Source organism: Pipistrellus kuhlii, unplaced genomic scaffold, assembly GCF_014108245.1.
Source record: "Pipistrellus kuhlii isolate mPipKuh1 unplaced genomic scaffold, mPipKuh1.p scaffold_m20_p_9, whole genome shotgun sequence".
Taxonomy (NCBI): domain Eukaryota; kingdom Metazoa; phylum Chordata; class Mammalia; order Chiroptera; family Vespertilionidae; genus Pipistrellus; species Pipistrellus kuhlii.
In genome coordinates, this window is record NW_023425595.1 from 33,447,578 (window position 1) to 33,465,223 (window position 17,646).

The 17,646-nt window shown below is 37.0% G+C and overlaps 1 protein-coding gene and 1 long non-coding RNA gene across 3 annotated transcripts in view; both read right to left on the reverse strand.

The window, feature by feature from the left end:
• Positions 1-470: 470 nt before the first annotated feature.
• Positions 471-17,646, reverse strand: part of RAB6A (RAB6A, member RAS oncogene family) — a 45,045-nt gene continuing 27,869 nt past the window's right edge. Inside the window, exons 4-8 of one of the 2 annotated variants that reach the window (XM_036426301.2) lie at positions 16,414-16,519; positions 14,337-14,448; positions 9,401-9,494; positions 4,712-4,778; positions 471-2,483 (exon numbers count right to left, since the gene is read on the reverse strand). In XM_036426301.2, coding sequence (XP_036282194.1) covers positions 2,419-2,483; positions 4,712-4,778; positions 9,401-9,494; positions 14,337-14,448; positions 16,414-16,519 — 444 coding nt within the window. In that variant the 3' untranslated portion in view covers positions 471-2,418. Of the gene's footprint in view, positions 2,484-4,711; positions 4,779-9,400; positions 9,495-14,336; positions 14,449-16,251; positions 16,358-16,413; positions 16,520-17,646 lie in introns of both variants that reach the window. The other variant, XM_036426300.2, reaches the window with a different exon arrangement.
• On the reverse strand, positions 8,554-8,979 carry LOC123651922. Its single transcript, XR_006740927.1, has 2 exons — positions 8,637-8,979; positions 8,554-8,604 (listed from the first exon to the last, which is right to left on the reverse strand). It is a non-coding gene; the product is annotated as an uncharacterized LOC123651922 (long non-coding RNA).

Below are 17,646 nucleotides of genomic sequence, written 5' to 3' on the forward strand. Positions count from 1 at the left end.
CACTGAGCCAAACCAATCAGGGCTTAAACAACTTTTCTTAATACATCCTATTATTGCCTCCATCAGTAGCCCTGTTTTTCAAGTTGCAGCCACTCTCCTTCACTTTTTGTTGTTTTATTTTCCTAGATTTTATGTTCCCCTTTATAGTTCTAGAGAAGTAAGGAACACATGGTAATTTACAACCTTGGCAGGAATGGGAAACCCAGTCAATAATTGTTTTTCTTTTGTATTTTATTTATATATTTTTGGCAGCAAAATTGTGTTTATTAAAAAAATCTGGTCTATGAATACATTTCACTGCTTCAGTTGAAGAACCCTAAGCTAAATAAAAATACCAATATTAAAAGCAGCATATTGGTTACTACTGTCTTAAAGATACATAAAAAGAATCAAATGCTACAATGTAGGAAATCAATCACCCCCATGTCAGAAATCACAACTTCTTCTAAATAAAGAATATGACCCATTTGCCATATTGAATTGATATTTATTTCAGGACATGCCATGTCAAGATAAAACAAAAGAGTCAACCCTTGCCTTTAACAATAATATTGTATTATAAAAGCACTTTACAACTCCATCCCATCTTTGAGTATAAGTTACTGGTATGTGGGCTAACAATTATCTTAAAACATTTCTCTATTCAGACCCATTATCCAAGTGCTCTCTGAATATTAGAAGGTGATAATAAATGGGAAGTGGAGGAGGAAGAGGAAAGAGAGGAGAATAAGGTTCTCCCAGTTAAGGGTTTTGTTGTAATGAGGGGGATGAGGAACTATGAAGATACTTTTGTTTTTTTCCATTTTTATACTGTGTTAAGTAATGCTTACAACATAAATTCAGCAGGCTTTTCCCGAGCTATAACTCAGAAAATTTCTTCCTGCAAATAATGTATTTACAAACGTGTTTAACTTACACAGCAATCTCACAATAACTAGTAAAGATTAAAATGGTGCACTCCTAGTATATTTGTTTGCAGTGTTTTAAGGAAAATACATATTGCCACGGTGATGAAGCTCTAAATATATGAAACAAAACATCTAAAATTAAAAGTAGTTTAAAAAAAGGCAAAGAAATAAATATCACCAAAGAAAAAGATTAATTGTAGTTTAAATATAAAACTAAATTACTAGTTAATTAACCAAACTTTACAGATCTAATAAAAAGCAAAACTAGCCTGAAAGACCCAACATTTAAAAAAAAGCTAAAAAATAAGGCATAAATCTGCAATATTGAGTTTTATTTCCATTCTCTCTTACCCTCTTCTGTGTATGCTTTTCCAGATCTGCCTCTAGAAGCTTATAAGAAAACCTGCCATTTTCAATCTGACCCCAAATATCCTGAGCAAAGTATTTGCTATTCTGTTAAGGATTCTTTTATTGGTAAGCTTTAGATATCATCATTTCTACTGGATATAGTTTTGACCAAGGTGCTAAATTTAAATTCTTTCACTGGTTCTTCTTGGAATTTTATTTCTATAGTGCCTTGCCTGCACAGCATTTAAAAATAACAAAACAAGATTTAAAAAACAAACAAAAAAAAAAAAAAACAGGAGAAATCTATTACTTAAAATTTTTTTTTAACAAACAAAAACTCTATCTTGACAATTTTAGAATCTTGGAAAAGACAGTTCATTAGAAAAGTTAAATATAAAAAAAAACCTGTTCTGTTTTACTTTTCTCTTCCAGAGTCTAACATGTGAAAGGGTCTTTAGTTTTGGTCTGAAATAGATATTTTGTTCATTACTCATAAGTACTATGTTCATTAGGACTCATTTAAGATGCACCAGAACACTTATTCGAGTACTGCCTACCATGATAATTGAATTTTGACCTCAAATAAATTCTAAATAATTTACTTCAGTGCTCAAGAATAATTTTGGACATCTTGACTCAAGGCCTAAAGCAAGTGGTATCACTAAAATTGAAAGATTATTCCAATGGGCTTGGTCTGACTGATGCTTTGCCACTTCTTGTTTGTTTTCAGGAGTGGAGTAAGAATAGGAAATGGGGTAAGGGAGAGATGAAAAAAGCAGGGAGAGGTCAAGTAGGTAGGCAAATGCTACTGTGAACAGCTATTCCTTAACCAAGCCACATACTGTTGAGATTTCCATCATTTTGAAATGCATTATCATAACATTAAAAAGGAAAAAAAGTTAAGAAAATGTATCTAATGTTTAAAATTATCACTGGAATATGCTGGAATTGACTTTTTGTAAAATATAAATAATATAGACACTGACTTTTTTGTGCTTGTGAAGCTAATAGATATCTCCACGAGACAGGCAGCAATGATGAATTGCAATACATTATTACTGAAGGGGAAAAGGTTTAAGCCATTATTCACACTGCAGTCAATGAAAGAGTAAGGGGCCAAAGCAGTGAGCTTCTGCAGAAAAGGTGAAGAGGCCAAGAGGGATTAGCAGGAACAGCCTCCTTCGCTGACTGGTTGATCCTGAGGCTTTTCCAGTTTTATGTCAATCACTGAAACAAAAGTTAAGGACCTATAAATGGGAAAGTACAATTCCAATTCTTCTGAACACATATCTCTGGTAACCCCTCCCTCCCATTCCTATTAACAGCCACTACTTACTATTTAGCTAGCTCCCCATACAACAAAGGGTTCTAATAGTATAAATTTGCTTATATTCTACTAAATGCAGCCAGGGTAACCTCTCTATTCACAGGATCTACCCTAAGCAGGAGCAAGAAACCCTATTAAGATGATGTTCCTTATGGAATTATCTATAATAAAATTCTGAAACTAACCTACAAGAGAGTTCCAACAACAGGGAAAGAATTTAATAAATAATGGGACTTAATTCTGTGGAATACATTATGCTATAAGAAGTAATAAAAAACTTAGAAAACAAAACTTTTAGAAGAGGGATGTGCTGAACACAAAGTGCTTAAATTATGTGGCTTTAATAAAAATGTCTATATATAGAAAAACACTAGAAGACAAATATATAACAAATAATGAAAATATAAAAATTTAAAATCTTTTGAAAAAAATGGTATTTGATGTGCTTCATTATGTATTGTTTCTGAAAGCAGAAGCCACAATAAAGTTCCAGACAGAGTTATTTCCTGCCTATACCGAATAGAAAACTTGAATGTTAGAAAAAGCAGGGGAAGAAAATATGATCCATACTGTGGGGTAAATGTTCAGAGTCGATAGGACTCAAATTTAGGAGAAGGTTGGGCCCTAGGTGGATGTCTCAGTTGGTGCGGCATCTTCCCGTATAATAAAAGGTTACAAATTCAATCCCTGGTTAGAGCGTATATGGGAGGCAACTGATTGATGGTGTTTTTCTCTCTCTCCCTTCTTCACTCTCTAAAAATCAAATCCTTGAATGAGGTTTAAAAAAGAAAAGACTGAATTTCTAAGAGTTTCCTACTCATTAAAAATCAAGCAAGACTGTGGAATCTCAGGGGGGGAGGTGGGGAGAGTGGGTGGCTAGAAAGAGATCAACTTGTGTGCATATATGCATAACCCATGGACACAGACAATAGGGTGGTAAAGGCCTAGAAGGGGGGGAGATATTAGTGGTCAATGGGGGGGAAAAGGGATATATGTATTACTTTAAACAATAAAGATTAAAAATAAATAAATAGCCCTAGCTGGTGTGGCTCAGTAGATAGAGTGTCGGCCTGAAGACTGAAGGGTCTCAGGTTCGATACTGATCAAGGGTACATGCTCAGGTTGTGGGCTCAATCCCCAGTGTAATCTCATCATTGATGTTTCTATTTCTCTCTCTCCCTTTCTCCTTCCTCTCTGAAATAAATAAAAGCTTAAAAAAAAATAATCAATCAAGCAAGCAAATACAAATTCTCTCATTGATTAGTTGTAATGAGCAGCAGGGGAGCAAGTATACACTTGGATAACAGATCTCATCCTATATAATAAAAGCCTAATATGCAAATTGTCCCCTCAACGGGGAGTCCTGTCAGGAGTTTGACTGCTTGCTATGATGTGCACTGACCACCAGGGGGTGGCATGGAACATGGCAGATGTTGGCAATGCTGTGCTGGCAGCAGGTGGCAGTGGAGCTGCCTCAGGTCCAGATGGGCCCCAAGAACAGTAGGACCAGGGCAGGATGGTGGAGCAGGTGAGTGGGCGGAGCCAGGCCAGGGTGGGTGTGAGCCACTAGTTACGGGGTGGGGACCTGATGGCCCCACCACCAATGGGCTCCCAGGCACTGAGGGAGCCAGACAACCAGATGCCCTGCTGATCCGATCCCAGGGCGACCAGCAGCAGTGGCGCCACCTGGCTCCCTCAGCACCTGGGAGCCAGATGGCAGCAGGGCAACTGGCAATTGGGCCCCCGCAGGTGGCAACCAACAGGGGCTGCGAGACTTCCGCCCTGCTCCCTTAGCACCTGGGAGACAGGGTGGAAACGGGGCGATACGTGCTATTGACTGTGAAGGCAGTGAGTGGCTGGGGTGGCGGGGCCAGGCTCCCAGGCACTGAGGGAGAAAGGGCAAATAACAATATTAAAATATTTCTTCTAATTATTTTCCTTTCAATGTGCACAGATCTGTGCACCAGGCCACTAGTTTTGCTATTAAAAAAAAAAAAAACCCCTCATAATTTCTATGATCTTCACCATCTATTTTGACTATAAAAGGCATAATATTCCTTAGCCAACCAAGTGGAGCTGTCAAGACTAGTGATAACAACAACATTCTCCGATGAAACAGGAAGGATACTGTCTTCTCTGCTTCTGTCCTGTGTGCTTTCCATTCCAGGCAAAGCTGCTGCAACACGTCGGAAGAGCTGTGGAAAAGAGAGAAATGTGATAATTGGCAGGGAAAATTTAACAAATGGCATCAAGTAAAGGTGGAAGACTACCAAATGCTGTGTTCAAGGATATGGCTTATAGGTCATTCCTTATGTAGACCTTACCATAATGAAAGCATTTTAAAATACCTATTTAGTCCAGCCAGCATGGCTCAGTGGTTGAACGTCGACCTATGAACCAGGAGGTCTTGGTTCAATTCTTGGTCAGGGCACATGCCCGGGTTGGGAGCTCACTGTCCAATTGGGAGGTGGGTAGAAGGCAACCGATCAATGATTCTCTTTAAACATTGATGTTTCTATCTTTCTCTCTTTTTCTTCCTCTCTAAAATCAATAAAAAATATTTTTTTAAAAACATACTGCGCAAAGCTGAAAATCCTGGGTAAGAAGAAATTGTTTTGTAAAATATTATTACAAACAAATCACACACGTAAAAACTTAATCCATTTTCTATGACAAAAACTTTTAATCTATAGTTTTTAACTAATGTATTTTTTTAAAAAATATTTTATTGATTTTTTTACAGAGTGGAAAGGAGAAGGATAAAGAGCTAGAAACATTGGTGAGAGAGGAACATCGACCAGCTGCCTCCTGCACACCCCCCATTGGGGATGTGCCCGCAACCAAGGTACATGCCCTTGACTGAAATCGAACCTGGGACCTTTCAGTCCGCAGGCCAAAGCTCTATCCACTGAGCCAAACTGGTTTCGGCAACTAATGTATTTTTAAAAATTTAGTGCTCTTTCAAAATATTTCAATTAAATTAAAAGAATCAATGTCACTAACCTTTACTAAACTCAGGACATCTCAAATTGAATCAAGAAAATGCTTTACAAAAGCCAAGTTCTATTCTTACAGAAATAATATATATAGGAATTTAAGTTGTTTTATTTTTTATTTTAAAAAATATATATTTTATTGATTTTACTCAGAGAGGCATTGAGAGGTATAGAGAGCTAGAAAAATTGATGAGAGAGAAACATCGACCAGCTGCCTCTTGCACACCCCCCATTGGGGATGTGCCCACAACCAATGTACATGCCCTTGACTGGAATCAAACCTGGGACCTTTCAATCTGCAGTTTTGGCAGGAATTTAAGTTGTTTTAAATAATCATTAAAGAAAAAACCATTTCTTAAATGGCAATGATATACTACTAACAGAGGCGTATGCTATATCAGGATAAAGTATGGGTTAGTACAGTAGGTAACATTTTTTAAATCCTCACACTAGTATTTATTAAGCATCCACTTTCTATAGGCATTCTGAAGCATCCTTGCCAGGACATTTTCTTTCTGGAAAAGGGGTATTAATTCCACCCTGACCTCTAGCTGTATGGCTAGCTACATCTGCCTGTAGGTTCAGGCTCTTAGGAAAAATTATGTGTCTAGAGATAACAATGATTTAAAAATCAAATTATGCTGATGATTGCACAATGTAAATTCACTAGAAATAACTGAACTGTTCATTTAAAATAAGTGAAATGGCCCTAACCGGTTTGGCTCAGTAGAAAGAGCGTTGGCCTGTGGACTGAAGGGTCCCAGGTTCGATTCCGGTCAAGGGCATGTACCTTGGTTGTGGGCACATCCCCAGTGGGAGGTGTGCAGGAGGCAGCTTGATCGATGTTTCTCACTCATCAATGTTTCTGACTCTCCCTCTCCTTTCCTCTCTGTAAAAAAATCAATGAAATATATATTTAAAAAAAAAACATAAGTGAAATGTATGGATGTAAATTACACTTAAAGCTGTTAAGGAGTTATCTAAATTTAGAAGGAATTAAGTGTCATGATGATGATTTTAGAACTTTCAAACTATGAGGCTACTTAAGATTAGGATTAGGGAGATCAAATGCTTTAGATTTAACCCAGACAGGAATATGTTCTGTGGAAAGGCCATACTCTGACATATAATAAACTGGTTTAAATCCTTATTAAAATGTCTATAATAGAGAAAACTAGATGAAGCTACCTACTGCTTTGTCCTAGAACAGTAACATATGATAATGTTGTAGTAACTTCTATTACTCAAATTCTTTGTTAATGTCTCCTATAGGCTCAGTTACTTATCACGTGCTAAATTTCATACACATTGATATGTTCTAGGAATATACAATTCTGATAGAAGAGATATTTTCAATATAATGTGGTAAGTTCTTTGATGGAAGAGGTAATTTCAATATAATGTGGTAAATTCTATGACAGGGGTCAGGTGTCTGTAAAAACACAGAAGAGAGTCATTTATCACTAAAATAGCCTGAAGGTATGGTAAAGAACTTCATAGAAAATATCTCTGCACTCATGAGGGGCGGGTCCCCTCAGCCCGACTGAGCCCTCTTGCAGTCCGGGACCCCTTAGGGGATGTCCACCTGCTGGCTTAGGCCAGCTCCCCAGGGAATCAGGCCTAAGCTGTCAGTCAGACATCCCTCTACCTGCAAGCTTAGGCCTGCTCCTGGGGGTATCGGGTTTAAGCTGGCAGTCAGACATCCTTCTGGCAGCCTGGGAGCCCTTGGGGAATGACTGACATCTTTAGCGCTGCAGCCAAGGTGGGAGAGGCTCCATCCACTACCAGCCATAACCCAGATTCTGGCTGAGTGGGGCTGCCCTGTGGAAGTTCACTGACCACGAGGGGGCAGCTACTGTGTTGAGCATCTGCCCCTTATGGTGAGTTACATCATAGCAAGTGGCCATTCTCAGTCTTTCTGCTGTTAAGTAAATTTGCATATTATCCTTTTATTATATAGAATGTTTAATAGCAAGGAGAGATGGGAAATAAGTGTCCAAAAAAAAAAAAAAAATTTGCCGAAACCAGTTTGGCTCAATGGTAGAGCGTCGGTCTGCGGACTGAAAGGTCCCAGGTTCGATTCCGGTCAAGGGCATGTACCTTGGTTGCGGGCACATCCCCAGTAGGGGGTGTGCAAGAGGCAGCTGGTCGATGTTTCTCTCTCATCGACGTTTCTAGCTCTCTACCCCCCTCTCCTCCTCTCTGTAAAAAATCAATAAAATATATTTTAATAAATAAATAAATAAATAAAAGTGTCCAAAATGAAAACAATATAGACAGTTTTTCGTAAAGCACTACTTACTCATTTTAAAGGATTTTACTTTAACCCTCTACTGATTACCTAGAATAAAAAATAATAATTTAGCCCTGTCCAGGGTTGCTCAATTGATTGGGACTCCTTCCCATACATTGAAGGTTCTTGGGTTCAATTCCCGGTCAGGGCTCATCCCCAGGTTGAGGGTTCTATCCCCAGTTAGGGTGCATCTGGGAGGCAACTGATCAATGTTTCTCTCTCAGATCGATGTTTCTTTTAAAAAAAATCCTTGGTGAAAATAAATAATAATTATAATAATTTATTAGACTGTAAATACTATAAATCTTCAACTACTACTCTATGTTATATATAGCCCTGAAGAATTAAGCAGGTGAGTTTTTGGCTACTTCATCTTTTAGAAAAGTTTGACAATGTGAGGTCCCCAGATATTTTCCTGCCCCCCCCCACAACACTCCTTTTATAATCACTGTTAACACACTAGTAGTTTGTTAAGAGTAAAATAATCTCAATGTACTTTCATCACAATAAGCAATATACCATTCCTGACAGCAATATTTGCTCTCTTTTATCATAATCTTACTATCAAACTCTAAAATAAGAAATGTTACCTTGAAACAATGCAACAGGGAAGTAGTGAGAGGATGGTGAGTTTACAACCTTGCAATCACACAATCTTACAATCATAATAAAGTACTTTTCCTGTGCACGATTTGAAGTTTGGAAGTCTTTTTTTCTTTGTCCAAAAACTAGCTTGGTAAGTCTTTTTCTCTTTGTACAAAAACACATATTTATGTTTTTCACTGTTTAATAAACTAGTTTGTGAGGCCTACTGTTACTAACAGAAAGAAAACCTTACACTAGAGAATAGAATACTCGCACAATCTATACTAATAAAAGGGTAATATGCAAATTGGTCAGGACACCCTCACAGTAACAATTGAACAGCAGGCTGCATGGGACAGGCCAGCAGGGAGGTTAGTGAGGTATAACCAAACAACTGAACAGCAGGCTGCATGGGGTAACCAAGCTGGGGGGAGACACACACGACGGACACACGGACAGTTGAGGGAAGTGAGCAGTGACCAGGCCAGCAAAAGGGGGCAGTTGGGAGTGACCAGGCCAGCAGGGGGAGGGGAGGTGGGGAGGAGAGGAGGGGTAGTGAGCGGCAACCAGGCCGGCAGCAGGGGGCAGTAAGGGGTGATCAGGCGGCAAGGGGGAGCAATTGGGGGCAATCAGGACAGCAGGCAGAGGCAGTTAGGAGTGATCAGGTGGGGGGCGGGGGGAACAGTTAGAGCAATCAGACAGGCAGGCAGGTGAGCAGTTAGGAGCCAGCAGTCCCAAATTGTGAGAGGGATGTCCAACTGCCAGTTTAGGCCCAATCCTGTAAACTGGCAATTAGACATCCCCCAAGGGATCCCGGATTGGAGAGGGTGCAGGCTGGGCTGAGGGGACACCCCCCCCACCCATGCACAAATTTCGTGCACCCAGCCTCAAGTTATTTCATAATATGTGTTTTCAATTTGGTAAATACTCCAAGAACACTTACCTGCTTTACATTGTATCCTGCTTTTGCACTAGTTTCAATAAACATAACATTCAGCTCTTTGGCTTTCCTCTCTCCCTCTTCAATTGATACTTGCCTGTAGAAAAATAAAAAAAAACACCAAATACTTCTTTTTGAAAGATGTTATTATAAAGATTAGAAACAAAATTCTAAAGTAACTTTCCTTGATATGGGTGCTGATTACAAAGACAAGACTAATTTGAAAATTCACGCTGCTGTACACTTAAAATTTGTGTACTTGTATGTGTATGTTATATTAAGACATTTTTTTTAATGATTTGCTTTTACATGGCTGAGTTCATCCTATAACTTTATTTTTTTAAACTCAATAGCCTGCTATTTTCTCTTAATATTAGACCATAAGTATTTAAACTTGTGATTAAAAACCTCATGTAAAATAATTTTTTATGGCTAAACCATTTGTCAATTTGCTACTATAATTTATTTTTTATCTATTTTATTTTTTAATTTTTGGTAACCCTCACCTGAGGATATTTGTGAAAGAGAGAGGGAAAGACAGAGAGAAACACTGATGTGAGAGACACACATTGATTAGTTGCCTCCTGCATGAGCCTGGGCCAGGGCCCGGGCCAGGATTCAGGCCAGAGAGGCACCTGCAACCAAGGTACATGTCCTTGACCAGAATCAAACCCAGGACTGTTTGGTCCACAGGCTGATGCTCTATCCATTGAGCAAAACTGGCTATGGCAATTTTCTACTATAATTTATATAACCATTCCCAAACTGTTAAAATGTAAGTTGGTTTCAAATTCTAAACTAATATGAAAAATGTTGCTTTAAAGATCTTTGTGCTTACTACTTTGTGCACTGTGGATCATTTCTGGAGGCTGGATTTTGTGAATATCTGTAAGTGAAAAAGCAAGTCAAAAGACATGCATGTTGGCCCTGGCCAGTGTTTCTCAATGGTTAGGATGTAGGCCCATGCACCGAAGAATTGTAGGTTTGATTCCCGTTCAGAGCATGTACCTGGTTTGTAGTTTCGATCCCTGGCCCCAGTTAGTGTGCAAGAGGCAACCAATCAATGTGTCTCTCTCTCACATCGTTTTGTACGTATACCCCTGCTACCTCCCACCTCCATTCTTTTCTAAAAATCAATAAGGGAAAAATATCCTAGGGTGAGGTTAAAAAAAAACATACATTTATGTTGAAGTCTCTTGATACATAGTTTAATACTTTAATACTTATTTCAGAGGACATTTTGTGATGTATTATAATAATTAGCAGTGTCTCGAATTGTAAGCTCTTCACCGGGACCGGTTTGGCTCAGTGGATAGAGCGTCGGCCTACAAACTGAAAGGTCCCGGGTTCGATTCCGGTCAAGGGCATGTACCTTGGTTGTGGGCACATCCCCAGTAGGGGGTGTGCAAGAGGCAGCTGATCGATGTTTCTAACTCTCTATCCCTCTCTCTTCCTGTGAAAAATCAATAAAATATATATATTTTTTTAAATGTAAGCTCTTCAAGTATAAGATTATTTCATTTATCTTGGTGTTCCAAGTACCTAGTTGGCAACATAGATGTTTAGCTCTATAATTTGTGTATGTATATAAAATTAAATAACACACTTTTTCTTAACAATTTAAAAGTTGACAATCTTTTTTTATTTTAATATATTTTATTGATTTTTTACGGAGAGGAAAGGAGAAGGATAGAGTTAGAAACATCGATGAGAGAAACATCGATCAGCTGCACAGCCCCTACTGGGGATATGCCCGCAACCAAGGTACATGCCCTTGACAGGAATCGAACCTGGGACCCTTCAATCCGTAGGCTGACACTCTACCCACTGAGCCAAACCGGTTTCAGCAAAAGTTGACAATCTAATAAACCTTTAGCCTCGAATGCTTAAGAGTGTGGATTTCTTAAAAATAATTGTCAGCCCAGCAGGCATGGCTCAATGGTTGAACAGGAGGTCACCGTTCGATTCCCAGTCAGAACACATGCCCAGATTGTGGGTTCGATCCCCAGTGTAAGGTGTGCAGGAGGCAGCCAATCAATGATTCTCTCTCATTGATATTTCTATCTCTCCCTCCCTCTCTGAAATAAATAAAAGCGTATTTTAAAAAAATAGTAATTCTATAATAATAATAATAATGTGACCCTCAAACTTCCTATCTACAATTAGTCCCCCTGGTGATCCCACACAGTCTCATGGTTTAAAGTACCATCTATATGCTGATGACTCCCAATCTTACATATCTATCTTAGACCATGCTTTGAACTCTAGACTCATATCCAACTGCCTTCGTGACACCTAAGAAGATATTAGGATATCTAATAACCATTATAAACTTAAAATGACCAAAACTGAAGTTATGATATTACATTCCAAAGCATTCTTTATGCAGTCTCTCCTATCTCAATTAATGACAGTTACTCAGACCAAAAATATAGGTGTCATCCTTTTCCTTCTCTCAGCCCCCATATTCCACTCATCAGCATGTATTCCATCCATTGTATCAATATATCCTGAAAGTTCTATCTTCAAAATACATCTGAATTTGACCAATGATCACCAGACAAGGTTTGCCCTACATGACCTGGCCTTCATTACTGTGTGTGTTTTTTAACTTCATTGCTTATTATTCTTTCCATCATTCTTTTACCAGCTATATAGGCCTCCTTGCTGTTCCTCAAAAAAGCTAAGAATAGTCACAATTTAGGGATCTTGCATTTTAAACCATCTGCCTCGGGGTTTTCCTCCTTAAAATATCTGCATAGTTAACTTCCTTAGTGTCTTTAATCAAAAGTCACCAGTCATTCTCTCAGTGAGATCTTCTACTGCTATGTCATTTAATATTTCAAACTCACACTTGACATTTCATATTCCTTTTCCCTGCTTTATTTTGTGTGGCTCACTCTCTGAAATAAAAACTCCGTGAAGACTTGTCTTTTTTTTGTTCACCCTAAAGTATCATCCTCTGAAACATGTGATATTTAATAAATACTTCTTGAATGATTATTACTCTGTAAACCCTATATGTGAAGGATTCCAGGGGGAAAAAAACTATTTTTAGTTGCAGAACTATAAGTAACCCTAATAAAATGGTTGAATGTTAGTTATAACAATGACCCCAATTGTGGTTTGATTTTGTCACAATCACTAAGGAAAACTCTCTAAAATAGATTTCCAAAGGCCCTATTTTAGACTGTCATAGTACCTAGAAATATGATTAAAACTGCCCAAATTTAAAAAATTGACCATGATCCTTTATAGCCAGGATCTTTTTAAAAATATATATATTTTTTATTGATTTTTAACAGAGAGGAAGAGAGTTATAGAGTTGAAAACATCAATGAGAGAGAAACATCGATCAGCTGCCTCCTGCACACCCCCTACTGGGGATGTGCCCGCAACCAAGGTACATGCCCTAGACTGGAATCGAACCTGTGACCCCTCACGTCTGCAGGCCGATGCTCTATCCACTAGCCAAACCAGTTTCAGCTATAATCAGGATCTTTAAAGAGGTTCTAATAAGCCATATTACCAGGTTTGAAACATTTGGGGATCACTGGACTATAGGAAAGAGAGTACTGAACATCTAGGTGCTTAAACTGAGACACTGAAAAATATATTCTAGCCTTTCCTTCATGTTTTATCCCCAAAAAGGTAATTCTCAAAGAAAGTGACATTTAACTTTTCATAAAGAATAGATTAGCCCTAGCCAGTTTGGCTCAGTGACTACAGAATCGACCGGTGGACTGAAGGGTCCAGGGTTGAGTCCAATAAAGGGCAGTCACTTTGGTTACAGGCGCATACGGGAAGCAACTAATCGATGTCTCTCTCTCACATCAATGTTGCTCTCTCTGTCTCTCCCCCTCCCTTCTACTCTCTTTGAAAATCAATGGAAAAATGTCCTCGGCTAAGAATTTATAAAGATGAAAACATACTTTGAATTTACTTTTAAATTATTATAAAATTTCTGTCAATGTACTGCCAATTCCAAATGAAGTACCTTGGCCAGCAATGGGCTTAACATTTCCACAAATCTTTGAACATAGTGGATTTCTTTGCAACATTTTAATTAATAGCACAAGTTTATTACCTGAATTCAATATGATTCATGAACAAATAATAAGTAATAAAAGCTTATACTATTAAGTAAAATGGTGAAGACTATTTAAAGCAGAAAGAACATCAAGATTACTTAGAAATGCTAAAAGCAGATATTGAAGCCATGGGTTTGACAGTGAATGTTAATAGATTTTGCATCCTGTGACTTGAATATGGCTTTCCTCATTTGACTAAGGTATCACAATCAAACTATTCAGTTCAACTACATAGTCTGGTTCAACCATACAACTTAAAAAAGAAAAAAAAAAACACACCACTGAATTATAATTAATATTTATAAGAAGACTACCAAAAGAGTGTGTATATAGTTGTTATTAATAATTTTTAAAATGTATTTTTATTGATTTCAGAAAGAAAGGGAGAGGAAGAGATAGAAAAATCAATGATGAGAGAGAATCACTGTTCAGCTGCCTCCTGCACATCCCCTACTGAAGATGGAGTCTACAACCCATGTGCCCTGACCAGACTGATCCTTTATCCACTGAGCCAAACCAGCTAGGGGAAACATTTTGTTCCTTAACAGAATGCTGCTCATATTTATGAGGCCTATAAATGCAAAATTTAGCTTTATATGTAAACAAATCGTGCACAAGAGTTACTTATACTTATACATGGGCTTTTATAAAACAAAAATACTCATTTTCATTTAAGGGCTGAGTTTAATGTTTTATATTTTAGGTTCCTACACTAAAGAAAAAGGGGGGGGGGTAATAAACTTAAGGATTTAATACGTTATTTTAAAAACAATTCTTCAGTAACATTAAAAGTAACAGACTACTTAAATAAACCAAACATTTCATATACATACAAAATCACTCCATACCTCTTATCAGCAAGGTCTGTTTTATTTCCTACTAGCATGATAATAACATCACTTCCTCTTTCTGTTCTGACATCATCAATCCATTTTGTAGTTTGCTGGAATGAGTTAACATCTGGTATAAAAGGGTGGATAGAGACATCAATGTTATTATAAATGCCTCCCCCCATGATGGACCAAAAAGTAAACAAAGGAAGAAGGGAAGGGAGAGAGAAAGGGAGGGAAAAAAGCCCTGGAAATTGAAAGGAGGCTGGCACATTAGGACCCACTTTTAATGTGCCTCTAACATAACTCCATTTTATCTGAGTATAACTGTCAATAGCCTAAACATATCACAAATATAAAATCCTCAACGTTCCTTTTATTAGTGGTTTAAAATGTTGAACACAACTAAATGAGTGCAATGTACTATATGTAATTGAAATATTTTTTAATATAAGGACAGCTATGGCAGATAATATGGTGTTACATTGCCACAATGTGTTTTTTTATTACTTACACATACCAAACATGACAAAGAAAGCATCTCCAAAAGTATGTCAGCCAGTAAGACCCAACACATCCAGAAAATTTGGAAAGACTTTAAATAGCTTTCAACACCACTCTATATTTGCATTCTTATTCAGTTTGTGATTACTTTAACTTGAAGTTTGTTTAATGCACCAGAATCACTTGTTTAAAAAAATCCATCTTTTCTAGCACTAGATTCTAAGTAGAATACTTCAATATTTTTATAGTAGCTAAAGAAAATAGTTTACTAATATTTTAACCTCATGTGCACAATTTTTAAAGAAAAATACATACAATTCACTTGATCTGGTTAAAGTAAGCACAAACATTTTAAAGCTGCAAAATATGTCAATGCACAATAATGAACATACAGTTTTTTAAACAAGTAGCAACCCAAAGTAAAGTTTCAAGAAAAGATGGCATATAGCACCTAACCAAAAAAAAAAAAAAAAAAAGTCTGAATGCAAATTTGTAATTTATAATTCTGCTATTGCAATTATTATTAAGTAGATATGACTTCTGGTTGAGCAGTTGTGTAAAAATGTATGAGAATATTATTACTCAAACCAATGTTTGTTGCTATGTTTTTGAAGGTCTCTGATTTTTCTATAAGTTATGGACCACTAGATGGAATGATGCTTAATATTGCCTAATATATTTTTAAAAACAATTATAAAGATAATTTTAATCAGAGAGCATTTCCTTATCAGTCACCAATGCTCCATTGAACATTTAGTCACATAAAATTCTAAAGGCATTATTCAGTTTCTAGGGAAAATAAAAAGGAAGAACATTACTTTAGTCTCCTATTTATTTTCTTGGGGAGAAATGAAAGTGTAATTTGTTAGCAATAAAGCAAGCCAGTCAATCATAGAATCCAGATATTCAAATGAAAATGATTAATATAAGATGGCACATTATGTTTTCTCTGCCTTCCTCTATAGAAAAAGAATGGCTGTAAGGGGAAAGCAGGGAAAAATAGGCTAGGAGAAGTTTTTAATAGCCTCAACAGAAGCCTTGGAAGATTAGGAAAACTTGGCAAGAGGCTTAAATGCAGATTTACTTTATTTTAGAGAAGTCTGAGATCAGGTTAAATAAAAAAGATGTTCTTCCAACCATAATTATGATGTGACTTAGGGATAATAGGATATTAAGAAAGCCTTGGAGAGAATTCATAATTGAACCCAAAGGAAAATTTTCAGGACAAAAAATGTGGCACAGTAGAAATAAATGGTATTGGTACAAACACCAAGCAAATATTTCTGACCTAGCCAATCTGTGAAAAGGTTTGCTCATTTAAACTCATTCCTGCATGCCAGTATTGAAAACAAGCACAAGACAAGAACATGCATACAGCTAAGCTACAGGTTGAAAGAAGATTAGAAATGCATAATTCCCCCCCACTCACTTGTGATATCATAAACAACAACTGCCACAGTGGAGTCACGAATGTAGCTAGGAATCAAGCTCCTGAACCGCTCTTGACCTGCTGTGTCCCATAATTGCAATCGTACCTAACAACAAAATCAGTCAAACAAGCAAGAAGGTCAACCCATTGCAAAATACCTACTTGTGATATCGTAAACTACTACGGCTGCAGCAGAATCACGGATGTAACTGGGAATGAGGCTACGGAAACGTTCCTGACCCGCAGTATCCCACAGCTGCAGCCTGATCTGTGGGATGGGAAAAAATGAATAAAAAAAAAAAAAAAAAAAAAAAAAAAAAAAAAAAAAAATTCATACTAAAAATAAAAAAGAAATAATGTTTTTTAAAGGGGGTAGAAAGGAGGTAAAATAAAGACTCATGCAAAAGGTTGCAGGGATGTGAGGAATGAAAACACAAAACTTTCCTTTTTCAAAAGAGAGTAATATAAAAATGTATCTGAAAATACATGACTTAAAAATGGCAATGGCAAATTCTTTACAGAATCAGAAATACAGCTTCCTTCCTCCCCCACCGCCACCCCCTTCTTTATAACCTCTTTTTGAATCCTATGCCTTCTGGATAGCAAAAAGTAGACTTTGTTCATGTTCAAACAGTAAGCATAAAAGGGAAAAGTCAATGAGCAGCCCAGGCTATCACAAAAAAGGAATTAATGCTTCTCAGAAAGACTCTCAGAAGCTAAAATGTGTCTCTTTTCTATTGGGTCTGGAACACTCTGAAATTGGGTCTCTGGCTACTGTGCTTATGTTTCTCCCACACACTTCTTCCCAGAACATTATATATAATCTAACAAAAAAGAGGATTATCTTTTTGCAACCCTACATAAAAATTTTACTTTTTTACTTTTTACATTTGAGAAAGAAAAGCCTGAAAACAGGCATTAAGTTATAATTATAAAGCTGTTTCTAAGCTTTCAAATGTTAAGAAATGGCATGCTACTATATTAAAACATAAAAGAAAATAATCAAAAGAAAACATACACTTATAAGAAACAGCATTAGATATAAAATGTTTTGGGGTATAGATCCCAAAATATTGTATTTAAGACAGTCACTGTTTAGGTGATAGAAACCTTCAAGAGATACTGGGCTAGAATACAGAATTTACATTGTACTTAAAGGAAACATTCCTAAAGATGGAAGATAAATCCCACAAATAAATACACATTCTTTCTATTTAAAATTTGACATATTAACCATTTTCTATTCACTTTGGTATATATCATATTCTGACAAATAAAACCTTGAAGTTCACAAGTTTCGTCAAGTCAAATGAAATCTTTCCTAGTGCATTCAAAAGGTCTATAGCAGCTTTAAATATCTCAATGCTATATTTGTTACCATTTTTTCTAAATCAG